At 39.7% G+C, this 22,861-nt stretch overlaps 1 protein-coding gene across 3 annotated transcripts in view; it reads right to left on the minus strand.

Moving 5' to 3' along the window:
• The window catches only part of LOC122888695 (polypeptide N-acetylgalactosaminyltransferase 10-like), a 76,441-nt gene extending 68,019 nt beyond the window's left edge, over nt 1–8,422 (minus strand). For all 3 annotated transcript variants that reach the window (XR_006380761.1, XR_006380760.1, XM_044223434.1), the window contains exon 1: nt 8,161–8,422. Coding sequence is in view for 1 of the 3 variants with exons in the window: in XM_044223434.1 (XP_044079369.1) it covers nt 8,161–8,307 (147 nt within the window). In the remaining 2 variants the exon portion in view is untranslated. The remainder of the gene's footprint in view (nt 1–8,160) is intronic.
• Nucleotides 8,423–22,861: the final 14,439 nt, after the last annotated feature.

Raw genomic sequence — 22,861 nt, forward strand, 5'->3', positions numbered from 1 at the left:
AGCTATCTTCTTGACTTGTAATAGATCACTGATACTCAGTGATCAAACTCAATGCTACCTGCAGGAGTTTGTTGTTTTGTTTCCAAAGTTCTCCAAGATATTTCAGCAAATCTCTAAAGGTGCAAGCTTTATTCTCCTTTAATTTCAGGAAGGGGCGAAATGAACTCCTGCAGTTCCCGTCATGAATTGCCGCCAGCAAGTTGTGCAGAGTTCAGTCTGATTGAACTATATGGGACGTTCATGTCCAGCCAATTGGAGGGATACTGCATGGCTGCAAGTGAGTGCAAGGACAATGACAGATAGTGGTGACAAAGTGATGCAAATTATTAGAGGTATAATGTTCAAGTAGTGGAATGCAACTGATAGGCGGCTTGCAACCATATTCACATGATTTGATTTGTTCGCTGTCATGCCTGTTTGCCACTGTAGTGTGCGACAAACAGTTCATGTGAACAGTTTATATTGGGACTACTTTTTACCAAAGGAATGGTCTGAGAGTGAGATCTGCGGATTATTCAAAGTAACCAGGATCATGTTTTTGTAAATATACATTGCTGTGGAGTTTTTCAAATGCAATTTTCCAATATTTTGAATAGGACACACAAAATCCCATTCACCTCCATTCTATAGGTGCCTCCAGAAACATAAAACCAGAAACATCTGCGTGGCCCGACACTACTAGGCGTAGAAGAAAGAAAGTTAGAAAATGTGTTTTTTATAAATTGGGTGAACAGACCCTTTAAGACAAATCTCAAGGAGAAAAAAGAAATTCTAAGCACCCTTGCACAGGATTTTGACTTGGTAACAAAGGAACACACAAAAACCCATCATGAGCTATAAGCATGGTGTGATGGACCTGCTGGGGGGTTCAGTGGTAATTTACAGCTGTGTTGGCACTGCTGGGATCACAGCCTCCACTGGCTCCCATCCAAACCAATCTGAGCTGTTCAAATAAGCTCCTTATTATCATGTCTGAAGGAGAGGAAGGCAGGGGAATAACAGCACAGAAAAACTGTATGGTGGCCATTAAGTGCTGAGCCGTTGCGCTTCGAGCTCAAGGAGCAGCTTCCTGTCCCATCCCAGCTACAGGCGAAGCTGACAGACAGGCGCCCACTGTCAGACCCCCTGCTCTGTACAGGCTGCACAAACCAGCTCCAAACTTCAGCAATACACCAAGCTTTTATATGAGTAATTTTAACTCCATGTGGGAGAAATGTGTGTTGTCAGCTCCTTGCGTAAAAAAGTACAGTGCCAGTGAGATGATGCTAAAAAATACAGATTTTTCACTACAGTGAAACAAAAAAGATACTTGAAACTCTGATGAAGCAGCTACCAATGTTCTCACTGCACAAAGGAAGTTTATAGTTTTCACATCACAAATAGAACTGGACAATAATTCAATATTACTTATTATTGACTTTGAAGGGGCGTCGATGGCAGTCTGGTAAAAAAAAACTTCCGTACAGGATACGCCTGTGGCTCTCTCCAAGCTCCTCTGAAGCCTTCTCCCTCCTCGTTCCTTCCGAGATCGTAACCTCGTCGATCATTATTCCAATTAACTGCATTTAGTAGAATCGTGTTTTGTGTATAGTTTTGCCTGATGTAATATATAACAGTAAAACACACATCATTTCCTACATTAATTTGAGCTGAGCTGAGTATAGCCAAGTTCCTTCTTGACCTTGAAAACAGCAAAACGATCTCAGATCAAGATGATTTAGTTTTACAAAAGTGGGATCATTTAAGCTGGATGTATTCTGATGTAACCTAACGATGAGTGAGAATGCGTTTAAGCCAATAGACAGACAGGAGTCTGGACGCAAAGCCTGGCTTCTGGTGTCACAGCCCTGCACTTTGCATGCGCGGTACATAAATGTAGTGTTTCATTCACTCAAAGAAACGTTGTTTATGAACATAATCCAGGCAGTGATTACATGGTTACCACAACATAATTATGAAAGCAATTTAGTAATATACAAACGTAATTTCTAAGAGTCAGGGTTTTTAGAGCTACAAATGAAGCTCTAAGTCACATGACAGGCAGAAGCAGTGGCAGCCCTGCAGTGTTCTCTCTCCCTCTGAGTGAATGGCTCTCTGTCAGCAGAATCCAGACTACAGATGAGTGACTTGTCTCTGTTTGTTGCCTCTGAGCTTGGCTCCGTTCAACATGGGGCTACTAAGGGACAGATGTGGCTTACACTGACTCACATAATCCTCCTCCCCTCCATACTGTACATCTCCCCGTCTAAAGCAGACTTACTCTGCTCTGCTGGGCCTGAGTCGTGCTGTGTTGTACTGAGCCCAGGAGCCAGAGACAGGCTGCTCCTTCCCACTACTACAGCAATCAGTGCTCACTATGGTTAGCAGCAGTGTTGGGCAAGATACTGAAATTTAGTAATTATTTATAGTTGCTAGTTACTTCTCTCACAAGTAAGTGAATTACTTTACCAATTACTGTATATAAAAGTAATTAGTTACCAGGAAAAGTAACTTTTGCGTTACTTTGTCTTCTTCAGTCCTCTTATTAATGCACACACAAGCTGGGTGTTTGTTAACCAGTAGTAGTTTCTTCAGTTTATATTAGAAACATTACAATCACTATGATGAAAAGCAAGCTCACGCTGTCTGAACTGTCTCGTGCCACTGTCGGGTGACGTTAGATCATAAACCGGAAAATCCGGGGAAAAGGGTGCGTTTGTCTGCTATCAAACATATCACACAGGATACATAAAGTGCTGCTGCTTGGCTGTGTTTGGGCTGAAACATTCAACAATTTCACACTTCTGGCCACAGCTTAACCATTGGACTAATACATATGAAAACATCTGATTTCATACCACATCAACAATGAGTGCTTTTCATTCAGCTAATTAAGTCTTCCTCCCATCCTCGCTCCTCCGTCCACTATGATCCGCTGTGATCGACGAGGTTACGATCTCGGAAGGAACGAGGAGGGAGAAGGCTTCAGAGGAGCTTGGAGAGAGCCACAGATGTTTCCTGTACGGACGTTTTTTTCCCAGACGGCAACACCCCTTCAAAGTCAGTCTGTTTAGTGATTGGTCTGATCTGATGGGACACTAAAAGAAATACTGCTGATTGTTCCAGAACAGCGAATAGATCTATAATCAGTACTGGAACAGCAGTCAGTACTTCATCATTTCTACACATTATAGGAGAGCAGAGACGGTGCTTCATGATTAATTGCAGTTTCCTCAAAATGACGCTGGAGTGAGCGAGGATGTCTTGTTTAGTAAATACATTTCCTCCACCCTGCCATCTCTTCCTCACATCTCTCTCGCTCATTCCCGTTTGGAGGAGTTAAGACCTGAAGAAGGGATGCAAATGAGAGAGGGAGGAGCCACACTGGCCACATGGAAAGCATCCATTTTTAACATGTTGAGAAAAATTGCTACCCAAATACAATTTAGGGGATGTTTTTTTCTCAAATTATTGAAAAATGGCATTTGAAATATTCATCAGCAACTTCCAGAAACAGTGTCCCTCTTACTCTGGATAACCCACACAACACATTTTGATAGCCAGTAGTTACAACGAAGAGTTAGGTGCAACTTCATCTCCACAGAGCAGCTTCGCGTCAGGCAGTCATGCTCTCTCCAACCTCAACTGCTGCTGCTACATTGCCCCAAAAGGAATACTCCACCAAAAATGTATCTTTTCAGTATAAAATGCTAGCCCACTGTGGACTTGCACACTGCACCACTGTGCCTCTGAAAAGTCTGAAGCCAAGGTCCTTTGCAGAGGACAGCAGCTGGGGTCAAACCCTTCCCTGATACTCTAGAATACTCTTACTTTTGGCCGAGGTTTTACGAGTTACGAGGAGGTGATGTATTTAATAATGTTGGAGAAACTATGGGTTTCTGAACATACTGAGCACGTGGGTCAATGGTGGAGAAGTGGATTAAGCTGCAGGAGTGGTCTGAGAAATTTCAATGGATGTTTGGATACTTTTTGACTTTTTTGGTATGACTGGGTTTTGCCATTGGTTATCCATCATACCTGCTGTGAATCCAAGCTGACTACTGCTGTAAAGAAGAATCCCAAACTGCTAATTCATCGAGGTAAAATGCTCTAGGGCAAACAGCAGACAACTAGTGAAAAAGTGCAACCAAATAAATGTAAACGAGGACGCTGCTGTCCTCCTCCCTGGGTAAATAAATATTTAAAAAACAATATGCATGAATGCTGTTCTTATATTTATATTCTCTTTTATCCAATACATCAGTGGGAGAGATTGTGTATGAATGAGACTGCAGCTCATTCTGTTTGTATTTAATACGCTCTGATCTTATTCTGATGTGTGTGTGTCATCTACAAGTGAAGCAGACAGAAACCAACACGGGGAACAAAATATCCACTACAAATGTCTCTAACAAGACTTATGTGGGAAAAGGCTGAATGGGCTAAGGGTATTGATTTTTGTCTACTTCAGTGGACCCATAACAGTCCACAGGGAGCGCTCAAACACACAACACAAACACACATATTGTTCCTTACTTTTTCCTCATTTGTCCTGTGTTCCATTTGTCTTTCGGTATTAAAGGTTTACAAGAAAAAAAAAAAAAACAGAACAGAAGATGAACACTTGCAGCCGGTTTCCAGCAGTGTAAAAGAGGATCTGTTATATTAGAAGCTAAAATGAGACAAATGTTAATGCTGCCTGGTGATAGACTGGCAGCCTAGCCAGTGTGTTTCCCTGCTTTTCACCCAATTCATGCCAGGAGAGCCTCTGATTTTTCTGCTAACTCCAATACATAAAACTTTCAAAAATACAAAAGTGCCTGATAAGGCAAACAAACATGGATGTTTCACCTCAGCCAATCCCCCTGTTCAAGGTTAAAGGCTAAATGATTACATATCGTGCTATATTGACCTTGCACAGTGTTTTTAAACTACCACACAACCAACCCTACAATCATACCACCGTCTTGAGTTGTCTGATGATGCAAGTCATAAACACGGGAGTCTTTTTCATTGCTACCTTCAATCCCACATGAAGTGAACATAAGCAAGTATAGAATGATGGGGATGAAAAAAGGTCAAAAGACATGAAGGTTAGGTTAACTGGTGACTCCAAATTGGTGTGACTGTGAGTGTGAATGGTTGTTTGTGTGTCAGCCCTGTTTTTGACTGGCGACCTGTCCAGGGTGTCAGCTGGGATCGGCTCCAGCCTCCCGCGACCCTCTAAGGATAAACGGCTATAGATAATAGAGACTGGAATGGATGGATGGACAATGTGAAACGTAAATATTGCAACAAGTCCTCCAAATTAAACAACAAAATATGTATGCCCTCTAGAACGATCTGATCTGATGCCCCATCGGCAGGACAGCATCATTTTTCATTGCTTTCCCAAAGCATTACAAAATGTTGTTGAAAGATAAATCAGTTTTATGATGAAATAACACAATGGTTAATTGTTCTTGGGAGGACAGTCTCAAATGTTGTATTTTATACCTCAATAAAATTATCCAAAAACATAAAATGGACAAAGGACAATTATTTTTTGCAACTTGGGTCTAATTATCACAGGTCCAGCCATCAAACCTACCGTATCAGGTGTGATCATGTTTTACTCACCAGCCTTCTGCACAGCCATTGTAGAGAAGTAGAGACATAACAATCCCACTGGACAGCTCTACAAAGCCGTCCAGAGGCAATGCAACCCTGAGTGACAAGACTGATTTTAAACAAGTCCTGTGTAGTCCTCCAGATTAAACGGCAAAATATGCTTTTTGTAATTACCCTCCAGAAGGACACATATTTTTCTGATATGACGCCCCTGTTGGCAGCCAAACCCGTCACAGATCACCGTCATAAAAACAACAGCGTTTTCTGATCTGACACTTCTATGGTCAAGGTTTGCTTAAGCTTTTATCCAAAGCATTTTACAATTTGCCTCTTATTCACACACCAGTGGTAGCGAGCTACCATTCGAGGTGCTGGCCTGACCATTGGTTCAGTGTTTGGCCCAAGAACACTTTGACATGTGGACAAGAGGAGCCGGGGATCGAACAGCCAACCCTGCAATTAGTGGACGACCCACTCCGCCGCCTCTCTAACTACCTAGTTTGTTTGACTTCCTCAATCTGCAGACTCTGTTGCTCTATAACAGCTTCAGCCACACTAACATACATAGCCCTAACATACATACAACATGTTTGACAACCTACCAGGGTGATCCTGCATGTGCCATCCATTATACGTCTAAAAACCGTAAACAGAGTTAAATTTAACGACTCGCCATGGTCAAAAATGATTTCCGGTTAACGTTTTTTACTTTCTTTTGAGTCAACAACTTTGGAAATCCTTGGGAGTCTAGAACCACCGTTTAAACAGAATAAATCTAAATATGATCTCACTCAGAATATTTAGCATGAAATACTGTTCCAATCCAATTCAGAAATGAAGATATATTACATAATTAGCCTTTATGTTGCTGAAATCTTGAGGGATATTAAATACAATCTGTGCTAAATGTTCTCTCAGAATGTCAAATGAAATTTGCTCCACATCACAAAGCACCTAGTTAGTTTACAACAGCAATACATTTTCATTTTTACAATATATAACACTGTGCCACAAAATCATTCTTATGGATAAATGACTCTCATACTGGAAAATCAGTTCCAGTAAAAATTGATTGATAAAATTGATAAAAATCAACTGAAAGGCTAAAACAAAGTATTAAATGTGTTTACAGCGAGAGTGAGGAATGTTTTCCAGGAACCCTTTTCAAAAGATGTTCCCTGCATTTCTTTCAAAAAGGAGAAGAGCAAACTTACAACTGAACCATGAATCCTAATGTAGTGATACTGAGAATAACAAATACTGGCCAACCAAAAACCCACTTCACCGTTCACTTCACCTTCTCTCATCTGCTCTGGTGAGAGAACAGGAGAAATCAATGCAAGCATCAATAAGGAGGAAGGAGGAAAGTCCTTTGCCTGAACCTGCCGCTGTTATGTCATATTTGTGACTGTTGATCACCAGATGGATGGAGTAAGATCACATACTGACTGTTACATCATGCTAAATGACCTTAGGCTGTTGAATCTGCATTCAGTCCCTCAGACAAACGGAACTGGCACAGCTCTTTATCATTTTGAGCTCATTTAAAGTGGAAACGTGGCTGTTTCATGCTGTGATTGTGAATCAGATGTGAAACTAAGGGTGGCATTTTGTCTCACACATACAGTATAAACAGATATCTGGCGACAGTTTGATGTGATGTCAACGGTCCTCTAGATGTGATAAGTGTTTAAGAATTAATGATTACTGCCAGTGATTTAATCAGAGCATTTTTCTACTGTGGCTAGACGCTGGACACATCCAGTGGGCTGTAAATCCCAGTGACAAAGTACTTCAAAATAATTTATGTAGACAAGCTGTTAGTTTCCTTGTCAATTGAAGGATTAGCGATCAACAGAATATTCATTCATCACAAAAATTATACTAGATTGATTTTAATACCAAAAGCTTTGCTGGTTGCAGCTTCTCCAATGTGAGGATTTACTGTTTTGCTCAAAGACATCTCTTTATGATCTGATAACTTGTGAACAGATGTTCAAAGGTTGTAACATCAATTAAAACATGATCACTAAAGGAAACAGCTACAGCTGCTTATCATAAAGGAAAATCAGAAATTCTATTTCTAGATGCAGTTCATCCAACAGCGGCAAAGCACGCGGTTTGGAGCAGAGATCAATAATACCAAGCAGCAAGCAAGACTAACAGCTCAGATGACTTTCCAGGAGATGAACGCCTAACTTCTTGCCATTCTGTGCCTCTAAAGCTGTCTTAAGGGGCTGCTGGAAATCTCACAATTACTGCTTTAATTCCGAATCACCCCATAAACTATATAAACCAATAAAATCATAAACTGTGTCGACTGATTGGACATTTCCCTGCTTTGTCACCGCAGTTTTATGAAACGAAGAAACCTCTCTTGCCTGTTATCCTAAAGTCTCTCGCTCTCCATGGTGCTGAACCCGAGCAGAACAGCCGTATCTAGGCGCTCTCCATGGTCCTGACTCCCCGCAGCTAAGACTGTCTCTACCGGTCTGACGCCCTGAAGGTCCCAGGACCCCAGTTTGAGAAACAGTACAGGAGGAGTAGCTATTATAACCGAGCTTCGCTTACCTGTATCGGGATTCCGTCCACTGTGTCCGGCGAGTTGTCGAACACTCGGTCCCGGTACAAAGACCACAGCCCGACGTTGGGAAGGAAAAGAAGAGCCGCTATGAGCAGCCCGGCGAACTGCAGCAGCCTCTTCTCTTTCCGCCTCATCTCTCCGGGAGAAAGCGTGTGAAGCAGCGGCGGTGGAAACTAGCGAGTCCCGAACCCCCGCTTTTCCGAGCGGAGACAACTTTCACTCTGCCAGGGGGGACGGACTGCTTTCAGGCTGGTTCAAACACCCCAACAGACGCGACGTCCGGTCATGACTTTCAAAATAAAAATCCCCAGACTCGTAAATCGCTTTGATTTTCATCAAGTACAATTTAAAAAAAAATTAAACAAGGAAGACTATTTATGTCCCCTGCAATAACAGCGCCTTTGGTAAATGGTAAAACTGATGCTACTTTCAGTTAAGTAATCATAAAAATACCAAGACAATGTGACACTTTTTTAGGTTGTAGATTTCACAATCAAATTTGCCTTCACTATTCACAACATGCTCATGGAATTACCTGACAAGCTAACAGCAGTATAAGATATGTACAAGATGCAAACATCAATGGATTCAAATGAAACACAAACAATAAATTAAAAACAACCTGAAAAGAACTAAAATGTCCCTAAATGTGAGATCAATGAGCCCAGAAAGCATCCTCCCGGCAGTACACGGATACTGGCAGTGTGCACAGCTACATTATCTATTCACCGCAACCCCTAATGTAAATCAAATGCGAAGTGTTAAACAAATCAAAGTAAACCACTTTGGAAGGACCCATACTGTTCAGGTTCTGCACACCTCCCATTCTGTAGCAATTTCTCACTTTTTGGCACTGCTCTGAGACTGACATTTTCTAAATATTTCCTGTTCTCCTCTCTTGCGAATGATATAATTGATGCTTTTGTTTTGAAAGGTAAGTCGCCTAACTTCCGGTGGTCTTCTGATTCTCTTTATCAAACTCGGTGCAGTTTATCATTTTGAAAGAAGTCTCGGAGGTATAATTCAGTGGATTACACGTTTGACAAACTTTGTTCTGTGAAGTGCTCGTTTGAGATGTGTTAGCAAACATACAAACAGTGGTCGCTGGATCCACTGAAATGTCTCTAGCAATAATTTTTGATCCACTGACTGCCTATAGCCACGTCTGTTTTCTTTAGCAAAGGTCTTTTTTTGCTCCCAAAATATTTCATATATGAATTTTGAGCGCATGCAACCACTGAATCGTTTGTGGCAAATATAGCAATCCCTGTCCCCTCAGAAGCAGGCAGGTCCCTCAACATGCAGCTAAATGATTCATATACATGTTTGTAAATAGGTTAAAATATGCATAAAAAGACCAGTAAAGTTATTTTAAGTGCAGTTTAACAAAAGCTTGAAGTCTTGTTCTTGTTGACCTTACTTGGCTTAAAAACTCACTGCAGCATGTACAGGAACTCGAAGACATCACTGTTGTATGGAGCCCCCTAAAGGTCATGGGGAGCATTTTTTTTTTGAGGACTACTTCGTTCCCTTTGCAATATGTTTTGCGTTCCTCTTCCGTTCCTCCTGAGCCGTATGTCTATTTGTAATGGAAGGTAGTGTGGAGATTCTTAAGTTAATGCATTTAGCATTTCTTTAGCATTACACCTCACCTTATATGATGTCCATTGCAAAATAGTTAGAGGAACATTATCAAACTTCTGGGTAGGAGCTGTATGTATAAGGAACATCATTTATTGCTCCACACTTACAGCAACAGGCCTTCTACCAAAACCTCTTTCAGCATTGAAGATTACTTTAATTTGTTTTGTGCAAAGAACAGAGGAACCTGTGCAAAAACGCAAAAAGCTTTCCAACTTGCGTTGGTCTGCATTCCTGATGTGTCTCTGCTCTTTCTGTGACAGAACCAGACTCATTTTGCAGCACTTCTTGTTTGTTGCATTTTTTTGACTCATACAAATACAGCAGATAAGCTTTGTGAGGTAGATTCTGTAATTCTGCCTCTGGAGACGTCCCCTCTTCCTCAGTGAAACCCCTCTGGGGTCCAGTACAGCACAGAGTACAGTAACTGTTCGTGAATGAAACCGACAGCATCCTGCAGATCACCGTGCTGCTTTCTTCTGGAGAGACCTCTTGATCTAAGAATTCGTTTAATTTTACTTTCACAAATTACATAACCATGCACACCTATTGAGCAGTAGTACTATATCAGCATACTTAATGCCCAGTTCAAAGTCAAATTCAATGAGCTGATCCATACTGGGGCGTTGCGCTGGAAGCAGCTGAGTGGAAACATTCAATTAAATTTTTATTTATATAGCGTCAGTTCATAACAGAAGTTATCTCATTACACTTTTCCTATAAAGCAGGTCTTTATAATATTATTTACAGAGACCCAACAAATCCCACCGTGAGCAAGCACTTGGCGACAGTGGCAATGAAAAACTTCCTTTAAGAGGCAGAAATCAGACTCAATGGTGGGCGGCCATCGTGTTAGGTTTTGAGAGAGAGACAGAGAAAGAGATTTGGCACATCGCTCAGAAGGAATGGAAGAAGAAAAGTTTTGTGAGGTAAAGCAAAATATTGCGAAGTAACGCAAAACACATTGCGAGGGAATGTATTGTGTCCTCAAAAAAATTCTCGCCATGACCTTTAGGGGGCTCTATAAAATACACATATGGCTCAGAAGGAATGAAAGAAGAAAAGTATTGCAAGCTAACGCAAAACATATTGCGAGGGAATGCAAAAGTAGCCCTCAGTAGTAGTTCTTGCTGTGACCTTTAGGGGCCTCCGTACTGTTCAGGCTGTTCTCATTCACGTTCCATAGTTATACCTACGAAAAGTAATGCACTATAATTTGTACAGAACCCACGTAATCGGGGGCCATGAGACAGTTACATTTATTATTAGGCAGCGATCTCTGGTGGCTTCAGTAATTATGAGCAAAGGAGGAAGTCATGTGAGGTAGTATAAAGAGCATCAAAGGCCACATAGGGAGGTGGGATGGGTCAAACGTGTGAAACCAAAAGTCAATGTTGACTTATTTTAAGTTACGCTGTTGCTGGTTGCTGGTCATTCATAGAATTCTACTCGAAAAATTGTGCATAACTTTGTAAAATGTCACATGAACCGTTGTATGCGAATACGTTGCACTGTTGGGTGTAACAGAGCATCATACTTCTGACCACACCCAAAAGAGAACAGTAGTGACCGTTCTTTTGTGACATTTTGTTGCTGCTGCTTTACAGTATGTGTGTATGAATAACCCTACCCTAACACTCATCCCAGAGTCTCTTTGTATTAACTCAGAAAGCTGAAACACTTTCTCAGATAACAGTTCATGATTCCATGAGAATTGTGTTACCTCTTCCGCAGCCTCCTTTCCCCCTCTCCTATGCAATTTTTCTCGAGGCTAAACTTGCAGACAGAGACTGGATAATTACTGCATTATAAAGTGCACTGACACTGTGTTCCTCACTTCTTACTTAATTAACGCCACGATGCTTGACTCTAGACTCTGAATGAAAGCTTTTGTCAAATATTATTCCAGCTGAAAACTGTGCAGAAGGAAGAGCAGGTGTCTACTCAACAGAGAGAATTTAAAAATTCCTACATCAGCAATTGTTGGCCCCACTGCAGTGCCTTTGAGCCCTGATCACGCAAACATATATCATGGTGTCAGTAGGGCCCAGCCCCTCTCAGTACATTCATTCTCCCACATGCACAAGTAACTGAAATCAGACCCATTTTCTCAGCGTTTGGAGAGAAATAATTTTTGTCCAACCCTATCGCGAAAGCACCTTTTAGAGAGAGAAAGGGCCGTCAAAAGGCCTCAATATTGTTTTAGACACAAAACTTTCAATTTTCAGAAAACAAAATTTGATGGGCCCTCCCCATGTTAGGGCCCTGGATAATTTCTTCCTTGCACTTAGCATTCACTATTTAGAGGTTAAATTATAGGGTCTTTAATGGAATGACAATATGCTTGAGTCAGGAGCAACACTAGTGTTTTAGTCTTGTTTATGTTAAATAGAGTCGGCACTCTGCGGTCTAATTTGTCCATCGCTTTTATTGGTTATGATAATATTTTACTTAAGTCAATTGTTGAGTGCAAAGTCGACCATTCCATTACCTTATTTGGATCGTTATTATTTCAATTCAATCATTTGCCCAGCACATGCTGTATACTGGGACTGGCATTTGTTAAAAAATGCATGTATTTATAGCATTCACAAGTTGATATAAATATGGAGTCTATTCTTTTGATGCATGTTTACAGAAAGTGAACACAAATATTGTATCATAATGAGTTGACTGTGTAAAATAATCTTATTCTTTGGTATACCAGTTTACAAGTGCAATACCGCCACCTACTGGACTACAGTGTGAAGCAGTAGATCGGCAAAAAAGAAAGCTAAATAGGCTGCGCTAAAGCTTTCTTCAAGTAGTTGATTATCTGATAGATAATGTGACTATATACTCTACAGTATTTTCCATGACGCTTTCCCAAGTTGATTTCCCAGTGTAATGTTATGTTTTGCTTTCTTCAATGCTGAAACTAGTTTGCTTTGTTCCTCATCATAGACAGACATATTCCCAAATGTATTGGTATGATTACTTATTACATGGTCAAACTCTCCTACACGCGCACATTATAATGTGACATCAGTTAGCAAACTTGTATAAAATGCAGCAGCTAGAGCACTAACAAAAATCAAGAAGAAGAGAACATATCAGTGCAGTGCTCGCCTCTCTACACTGGCTGCTTGTATCCGACAGGAGCGATTTTAAAGTTCTTTTATTGCTTTTTAAAGCTCTTAATGATATGGCACCCTCATCCGTAGCACAATGTCTGTCATACCATACTCCCGTATACTGCTAATAGTTCCAAGGATGCAAAAAAAACTTGCTGAAGCAGCCTTTAGCGCCTATGCCCCAGAAGTATGGAGCACATTATTACTGAATATCCGCCAATCAGATTCTGTGAGAGACTTTAAGAAACAGCTCAAAACACACCTTTTTACTCTGGCCTTCTCTTAGATCAAGAACCTCGTCTTTATCAGACTGTTGTACACACTGTATTTATGCTACTGTTCTATTTGATTCTGACTTGATTCATTGCTTGTATCCTGTCATTGTCTTGGGTTTTTGACATGGCTCGCGGTCCTCTAATAATTTATTATATCTTTTATCTTAATCTTTTGTTGACTCTCAATAATATTTCTTCGTGTACCTCAATATGCTCCATGTTTTATTTGTTTTTCTTGTTTTGTATTGCTTTTGGGGTTTTTGTGAAACACTTTGAGCTGCATTTTATGTTTGAAAGGTGACATATAAATAAAATTTTTATTATTATTATTATTATTATTATATACCTTACAAAACTGGTTTTCATACTTATTTTTTCATGTCTGTATTTCCGTTGTTCCTCCAAAGAGTCTTGATGAAATCTTTCTTCTGGAGCACATTTTACAGCTCAATTCACTGGGGCAGAATGATGCTTCAGTAATTGCTTATCAGGAAAGTCACGGCCCCACCCTTTCTGAATGAGCTCTGCTAATGGCTTTCAGCACAGAAGAGTCCATCAGTGGTCTGCCATCAGAGGACACTAATACTGGCATTCCCTCTGCTTTGATGTTCTGCAAATTACCTAGATTTTTTTTCCAACCTCTTTCAAATCCACACTGAGCCTGTGACACGAGCAGGAAGAGTCATAAAGCGTAAATCCCCACCACATTCAGAGGTTGCAGGGTTCATCCATAATTCATGCGGGAAAAAGCTGAACAGATTGAATTGTCACAACCGAGGCTGGTACAGATGGAGAGAACATAAGAGAAATGAGCTGTCCTCTCTCTCTGAGCAGCCAGATCAGGAATAGAAAGAGTAGAATTAGCAGGGGGAGAGACTCCAACACATCCTGGGTTCAAGTCCACTCTGTTAAACAATGTAGCTAATCTTCAGTTAACCCACACTCATTCTTTCTACTCTGTATATGCATGCCTATCAAACACACGTGTTAGAAGAGATTAGGGAGATGCTTGACTAGTTTAGAAATGAGGAGTTCATGGTGTGTCAGAGGTTACAGGGAAGAGGCAAATCGGCTGCCACTCGAAACAATAATGAATCATGGGGCATTTTGAGGTCAATAGGAGGTCAGCATTTTCTTAGCTATGTGACAGTCAGACAATGCAGCAACACAAGTGAAAATTCCGCACCCAAAATTGAATTTATGCCAATTGAAAAGCAAAAGTGAATGCATGAACTCCCGCCTCTGAAGGGAGTGAGCAAAACCGAATGATGCTTTGGGCATGAAGACCACACAGTGTCCACCACACACCTGGCTGAGAGGCTAAAGCGCCTGAAGGACGATCGCATGTGAATACAAAGCTAAACTTATAGGGCAGACAGAGAGTGAGAGAATGCTTAGCTGTATATGTTGACATTACAGTAATTATCCTCAGTGCAAACATCAGTGTATCCCTGACACGCGCTCTTATGGTGTGTCACACAGACTAACAGTCTCTTGTCACTCATGAGCCTGAAGCTTGTAGGCATGTTTGTGGGGAGTTTGTTTTTTTATGTTTCCAGTGCACTATACTGGCGCACAACAAAGTAGGGCTGCAACTAAGGATTATTTTCATTATCGATTAATCTGCCAATTATTTTCATCATTAATCAATTCATCGTTTAGTTTATAAAATGTCAAAAAATTGGGGAAAATACTCATCACAATTTCCCAGAGCCTAAAGTGATGTCTTCAAATTGCTTCTTTTAGACTAACAGTCCAAAACCCAAAGATTCTTCATTTATTATCATACATGACAAAGAAAAGCAGCAAATCCCCATGACTACTGCAGTCACCCTTTCGGCACCAGCATGTTTTCAAGGATTAATTCCCAATGAATGGCATCCTGTTACATCTCCAGCATTTGAATCTGTATTTGTATTGCAGTTTCATAGGATTTATTGACTACAAAAATGGATACAATGCATGAGACAACAGGAAACACAAAGAAATGAAAGCGTTTACGTGATGTTTAGTTTAAAGTGTATTGCAATTGTCTTGCTCATTGTATCCAATATTTTACATTTCTGTAGTCCATACATCCCATTAGATATTGACGCGAGTGTATGATCTTGTGTCAGGGATACACACATGTTCTGCATTGGGGTTAATTACTGGAATGTCTATATGTTCACCTTAGTGTTTCTGCTTAATGTGACAATGCTGGTTTTTAATTGAGCTGAACTGTGATTAGCTGAGCATTACTGCTGGCACTGTTTTCCTGGAGACAACACAGTGAGCAATTATTTTTACTCCAGCAGCTTTAGCCAAACTTCCATCCTACCTTACTGCAAGTGAGAAACTGAAATTCTCCCCTGAGAGAATTAAGGGAGATTATTTCTGCTTTGCAGCATAAAATGACCTTAATATACACTATCTGTGGGGATTTGATAAGGGTGTCGATACCAATGACTGAAACATTTCTCCAGGTGATGAGTCATCTGCTTTCCAACCTCACCGTTAAGCCTGCAAACCCAGTCCTATCGTTCAGAACGAATCTATGAGGTAAGGCTGCATCTAATGACCATTTGTTATCAATTCATCTGTTAATTATTGTTTACAAAATGTAAAAAAAATAATAATAATGTAAAAATGCACATCGCAATTTCCTGAAGTCCAAGGTAACATCTGCAAAACCCATAGATATACAATGTAGAATAATATACAATAGAGAAAAATAGAAAACTCTCACATTTGAGAAGCTGGAACCCACAAATGGCTGGTGCTTGTGCTTTGATACAAGGCAGGTAAATTATAAACCAATGGTTCCTGATTTTTTTTCTTACCCAAAAACAAAACAAAATGATGTCTACTCATGACCTGTTTGTCTATAATAATGTCTACTCATGACCTGTTGTCACAATTTGTGTATGTCTGCAGGATGTCTACCAGTTCTGCCAAAGACTAATTCATTTGGGAATAACTGATTCAAACCATACATTTATTGTAAGTTGTTAATTAATTTTCTATTGATCAACTGATTCATTAATTGACTAATAGTCTCTAACTAACACACTCAACCTCTTTTCTACACAAAGACGTGGAAAGAGGATAGAGTACACATTTACACAAGAAGTGAAACTTAAGGACACCATTCAAACAGAGGGAGCGAGAGACAGGAGGAGGATGAAGATCCACATCCAGGACCACAAATGAATCGGCAACTATTATGATAATCAGTTAATTAAGTAATTTAATTAATTCATAATTAAGTAATCAGTTAATTAAGCTTCTCAATTGTGAACATTTGCTGCATTGCTCTGTGTTATAGGATAGTAAACTGATTGTCTTTGGATTGTGGGCTGTTTGGTTGGACAAAACAAGCCATTATTTTGGGCTCTAGGAAATTGTGATGGACATTTTTTCACTAGTTTAAAGACCAAGCAGTTAATTAAAGAAATTATCTGTCAATTAATCAGTGGAAAAAATTGTTGCAGCTGTAAAAGTACTAATATAAATAAATATAATAAATATTCATTAGAGATTTCTGCAGTTAAGGCAAGCAACATATTTAGTAAGTAAAGGTGTGACTTGTATGACGTGTGTGTGATATAAGTAATCTCATTTTCAAATTATATGTAAGATGGCAAAGTTGGCAAATTTGTGGGACTCAAGTTCAGAATGCTACATTTAAAAAATCATACATGGGAAAATGACTAAATATGCAACACCACCCTCTGAGTCAGCTGGATGTGCTACTGGTTAATATTTACTTGAAGCCTGGGATCTGTGTACATCCTCCAGCACACACTGTTATGTTTTAATGCTGTATTACTGTTGGTGGTAAGCACATTCAAGTCAGAAAATTTTTTGCAATGAATCACTAATACAGCCTATATGGCTGGAAAAATCCTCCCATAATGAAACTCCCACGCTGCCTTTACTTCTTTATGTTGGTGATAAAAAGGCTGGAGGAACACTCCATACACAATTTATGCGTGAAAGTGCCCTTTCTTAATGTCATGAAAGGTCAAGAAGTGGTAATTCACCAGAGAAATTACCGTTGCACATGGCAAGACCGAGCAAAATAATATCAGGCATGACTGGTGTGCTGAGTGGAAGAGTGGAACTGAAGCAGAATTGTTTTATGGTTCCACTTAACTATTCTCATCAGATGCTTTCTATATAATTGCTCAGCTTTTCTGGATAAATCTGTAACAGAGCAATCATCATGTGGGCAAGCACAGGAGAGTATAGGGAGGAGATTCATCCCAAAGAGGAAGCCATAAAACATCTACATGCTGTAAACAGACTACTTAGTGTGAAACTGGCTGTCCTTGCATACCTATTCCAAACAAACTAAAGTTGAACGTCAGCCAAAATGATACGTTCAAGAGCAGCCTCCGGTATTATGGTGCCATTATAGCTGCAAATAACTAGACAAGAGAACAAACTTATCTACAGGCTTTCAATATAGATGCAAGTGTGTGTGACGGACCAACTGTCCTGATTATTATTTCATATGTTTCATATGTTTGTATTGAATGTATGTACCCAGGATTCTCATGAAAGCGGTATTTGCAGTGAGTGGATCAAGTAAATTGTATTGAATCGCTCAGGTTTCTTTAGTGTGCTTGTTGTTAATTAGTCATCAGTGACGTCACACTATTATTGCACATCATGGGCTTGTTTGGTGAGCCCTCTTTCCCAGTGCTTGGGAGGGGAAAGTTAGTTCATTAGCTTATGTTGGTACAATGTATATACAGTGTTGAGGAAAAACAAACAAACTAATAAAAAAAAACATATTGGTTAAAGGTGGGATATGTGATTCTAATTCAATACACGTCTTTTTGTCAAATTCAGCGAACATCTCCTCACAGTCTGCTAGCTGTCCGTTCAGTGTGCGCGCTGAAAAAAACTCAGCCCTGGCCGTAAAATGGGAAACAAACAAAGAGGCTCAGACTGGGCCACACGACACTATTCCAGCCATGATTTGTGTGTCAGGTGACGTTAAACGACTTGCCCGCGGACATTCAGCTGACTTTCTAGTCTGCCAAGATGCTGCTGTTGTTGTTGTGATGTTAGCTATAGCAGCAGCTGAGTTGTTGCTAACGTTAGTTACATCACTTGCTTTGTCGTCGTTCACTCTTTATCATGGTATTTGTCATAGTGTTGGATTTCTCCAGAATCCCATACCCCACCTTTTAATATTAGTGTGGACATGAGAAAAGACATGACCATAAGTTAATCAGTAATACATTACTTTAATGCCCCCTATTATACATTTACATTTACATATTATACATTTACATCCAATAAATCAACTCTCTAAATTGTTCATACATCTCTAAACATATATTTGAACATGGTATATGAACATTTTTAAGTGTTTATGAATGTATTTGTCAACAATTATAGCTTAAGAGTTACTGAATGATTGATATAGTTGTAAGCATATTTAATAACATGTGATTGCACAGATGAACAAATCCCTACAATGTGTTTACTGTTTATATACATGTACAAATCATTCACAGGCCGGTTTATTTTATTATTATTTTTTAAATATGTTCAAAACTCATGGAGACATGTTGATGTTGAAGTTTCATCCTTAACTTTAGTAGGGCATTTTATTTTGTCAAAAAATTCCGTCCGGGGCTTTCAGACACATCTAGTGGCCTTCATCATGGATTTTACTGCTAGGGCTTCACAGTTACCAGTTAATTGATAGAAAGCTTTGTCATCTTCTCTGAGGGTTGTCAGTAGGCATTGTGGGAAGTGTAGGAAATGACAAGGCAGGTTGAGAGTAAAACCACGTCAGTTACAACACTGCATCATGTAATACCTCCTGGAATGCACTGGATGTTACAGATTAAAATCACATTTGTCGCTTGACAAATTCATTTTATGAGCTAAAAGTCTTCCTGCTTGACTTAAATAAATACATTTAAAAAAAAAAACCCACCATCACTCAGTTTTGTTGTGTGTGCCAGCCAAATACTTTCCATGCAAGGATCCTTCTGTGTTGACAATAATGGAGTCTGCTCTCTTTGTGTTTAAATTAATTATGCACCATCAGTATCCCCCTAGACTTATGGTGTAACTGGCAGAGAACGAAAGATTAGCTTGTTACATTCCCAGAGCTGTTCCTGGACCAGTGCCCTCTGTAAATCTGTCTCCTCTGGTCCCACAATACTTCCACAGTACATCCCTTACATTACATGTACATTACATTACATTAACAGTCTCTGTATTTGTTTATTTACCCTGACAGCTAAGTAGTTTTGCTACCTTCCTTAGAAATATCACAGATACCACCAGGTGGTCATATACCAATATTTCAGGAGGTATCTGTTGCCTAGAAGCTTGTTTAGGACAAAGTTCCAGTTGTGGTACAATAAATAGGCCCCAGTTTTTTTTCTTTTACCTTTATTTATTCAGGGAATTTTAACTGAGAGGAAGCCTCTCTTTTGCAGGAATACCCTGATCACATTCGCACAGTTACACACATCCACACCCAGAAGCAGCACACTGGTACAACCACAGTAAGCGGACTTTCTAGCTGTTTATGTTACGTCACCTGACTTCCTGGTTTGCTCCTGTCATAATTACCACGACCACTAGAGGTCACATCGTACAATAAACGTAAACATGGGTTGTAATAAGATGCTTGCACAGATGGACGTCTTTCTGGTGAGGACAGTCTGCTGAAAAGCTATTGCTGAAAAAATGCTGGCCACCGTAAATACCATCAAATCATGTTAAATCAACTTTATTGTCCCCAAGGGGAACTTTGTCTCACGGCCAGATAAAACACAGAGCACAGATTTGAACATGAAATACAACACATAACACATATATGTAATAATAATAATAATAATGATACAGAAACTCACATAAAACAATGTACATCAGTGACAGCATAACATAAAACCTAGAGTACATCCAGTCATCATCGTCCCGATCATCCGCACACTTTAAATACGTCTGTCTGGATGGGAACTTCCACAGTCATCTGTGTACGCAGAGGAAAGGTGAGAGGACACAGCCCTGTGGCGACCCAGAGGAAGAATGCTGCCAATCAGACATGGTGCCGTTCATCCTGACACACTGGGCGCTATTTGCCAGAAAATCTCAAATCCATTCAACAACGCCTGGGTTCATACCAAAATTAGACAGTAATCTCTCAACTGGAGCTGGATTGTGTTAAAAGCAGTCTAAATCTACAAACAACAGATGATGTGTTCTCTGGCCTTCAAGGTATTTAAGAATGAGGTTAGTTAAGGCAAAAACAACATCATCAACCCCTCATTTGTTCCTGTATGCAAATTGCATACTTTTCTTGTGGCGTTGTATTTCATTTTTATTTTTCCCATCGTATATCTTGTTATCTCAAGATATCCAGTCATTTTCTTCTTTTCTCAGGAAAATAAATGGTGGTCATACTGTACTTGTGAGATTAATATTACGTGTAAGCTTGCTCACTTTACCTTCTTGCATTTTTGCAAGGCCAATAATTATTTGCCATGATGAAACCAACTTCAAAAGTTCAAAATAATCCTATGACAATAAAACCAAATTGTTATCACAAGAAAATAATGCTTAATATGTTGAGATTATATGTATGTTTTATAATACAAAATTATAATAATTATTATTCCGGGATGACAAGCTTAAAATCTAAAATTAGCAATATTTAAGTAATGAATTCCTGATCTCAAAATAATGGGCTGAAAACATATCAGTGTCAGCTTAAAAACCATCATCCTTTGTAGTTTTTGAATTATGTCTAAGATGTGCTCCGATGAAAACATGAAAACGGGTCTGCACACTGTAGCTCCCTTAAGTGCAATTTAATGGCACATCCACTAGTGACATTTCAAGCTTATGCTCTTCTTCAGACTTAGTTACACACACAGAGACGCCATCTTTAAATACACATGCTCTGGTCAACTGATAGTCACATGCTGATACCAGTGAAACATAAAGCTCACGTAAGAAAAAGACATATATACATATAATACAAAAACATATATATAAGATCCTCACAGCACATTAAGAATAATGTCAGATCTGCTCCATACCTCACAGGAATATATGAGAAGGGAGATAAGAGCATCAACACACCAACCATCCAACAGGTGCTTCTCTTGCACTGGAGTCTTGGAGCTTTTCACTGAAACAGGGTTGTTGTTGCATGTTCTTATTACTCACTAATGGCATGTAGTTTGGCCAGCATCCTCCAGAGAGGAGGATGAGAGGAGGAGGAGGATGCTGGCCAAACTTCCTCCTCCTTCAGAGGAAGACTCATCCCCCCATAATGCACCACAGAGCGCCACAGGAAGTCATTCCTGCCTGTGGCCATCAAACTCTTCAACTCCTCCCTCTAAGTGTCAGTCTGTATGACCCAAAGTCACTAAACTGGACATTGATCATTACATCTCTGCAATACTTGAGATAATTGTGCAATATCCTGTGTTAATACTGCTGTGCAATATACTCTTTTCAGTTTAAAATTCCCTATTTATTGATATTGATATTTACAGTTCATGCACTATTACTGTATACCATATTATTATCATCAACCGGTAAACCCACTTTGTACTTTACCCTTATTTTATTTTATACTTATACCCACTTGGTACTTAATTTATTTTCTGACCTGTATTATAGTGTATTATATATTTTTTTTTTGCTTAGTACTTCTCTTCCTGTGTGCACTGACGTGACAGTGAGCTGCTGAGTTTCCCCTCAGGGATCAATAAAGTATTTCTGATTCTGATTCTAATACAGGTGCTGCTGTGTAAGTATTGTTGGGTCTGAGTCTCACCTTTGACTATACCTTGAATGGACCTTGAGTTTGATGTGAATGACTTCATCTACCATACAAAAAATACAGTTTTTCTGCCCTGCAACCCTAATACTTTGATCTTTCTCTGTCTGTTGGTCTCTCTCGTTCTCTCTGCCACTATTTTTCTATCTCCGTCTCTTCTGTTTGTCTCTTTCCGATGCTTCGTCAGCCACTCTGAGCGGTGATCATACCCAGCCAGCCAAATATATTCATTTTCCTTCAATCCAAATACCTTCACGAAGCTTCCCTCTCTTAAAATGGCCAGCCCATCAACTATTTTCTCCTGACTGCTGCCTTAATAACTTCAAATACCATCATCAGCCTGTAAACAAACAGCGGCCTTAATGAGTTAGACAGATGGTGCTGCCAATGTATCTACCTGAGGACAGTGAATTTCCCTGAGATGGAAAGATGAAAGTAGGAATAATAGTTTCTAGCTAGCTGATCTTCAAAGTTGAAAGATGATGAATGCTGTATTTAACGGACCATACAGGTGGTTTTGCACATTTTATCTAATTAACCAGAGATTGTGCCAACCATTTTGTATTGCCAAGCATACATTTGTAGATTAATGTGCTAACCCCCGCCCCCCTTAATTACTGTCGCTACACCTGTCGTCAAGCTTGCATTCTTGAAGGCACATATGCAGTTTACAGTGATAACAGTGGCAGATTCACCACTTAAAATTCTTAGTAATTCTCTAACCAGCAGAAGTACAAACGCAGACTTCTCATTTCTAGTTTGTGACCGTCAACTTTGAAATGACAAACTGTCCCTTCCAGATTTAATCAGCACTAGCTAGCTAGCTAACCTAGCTAAGAATTGCTCTATG

This window comes from Siniperca chuatsi, linkage group LG14 (genome assembly GCF_020085105.1).
Source record: "Siniperca chuatsi isolate FFG_IHB_CAS linkage group LG14, ASM2008510v1, whole genome shotgun sequence".
NCBI classification, from domain to species: domain Eukaryota; kingdom Metazoa; phylum Chordata; class Actinopteri; order Centrarchiformes; family Sinipercidae; genus Siniperca; species Siniperca chuatsi.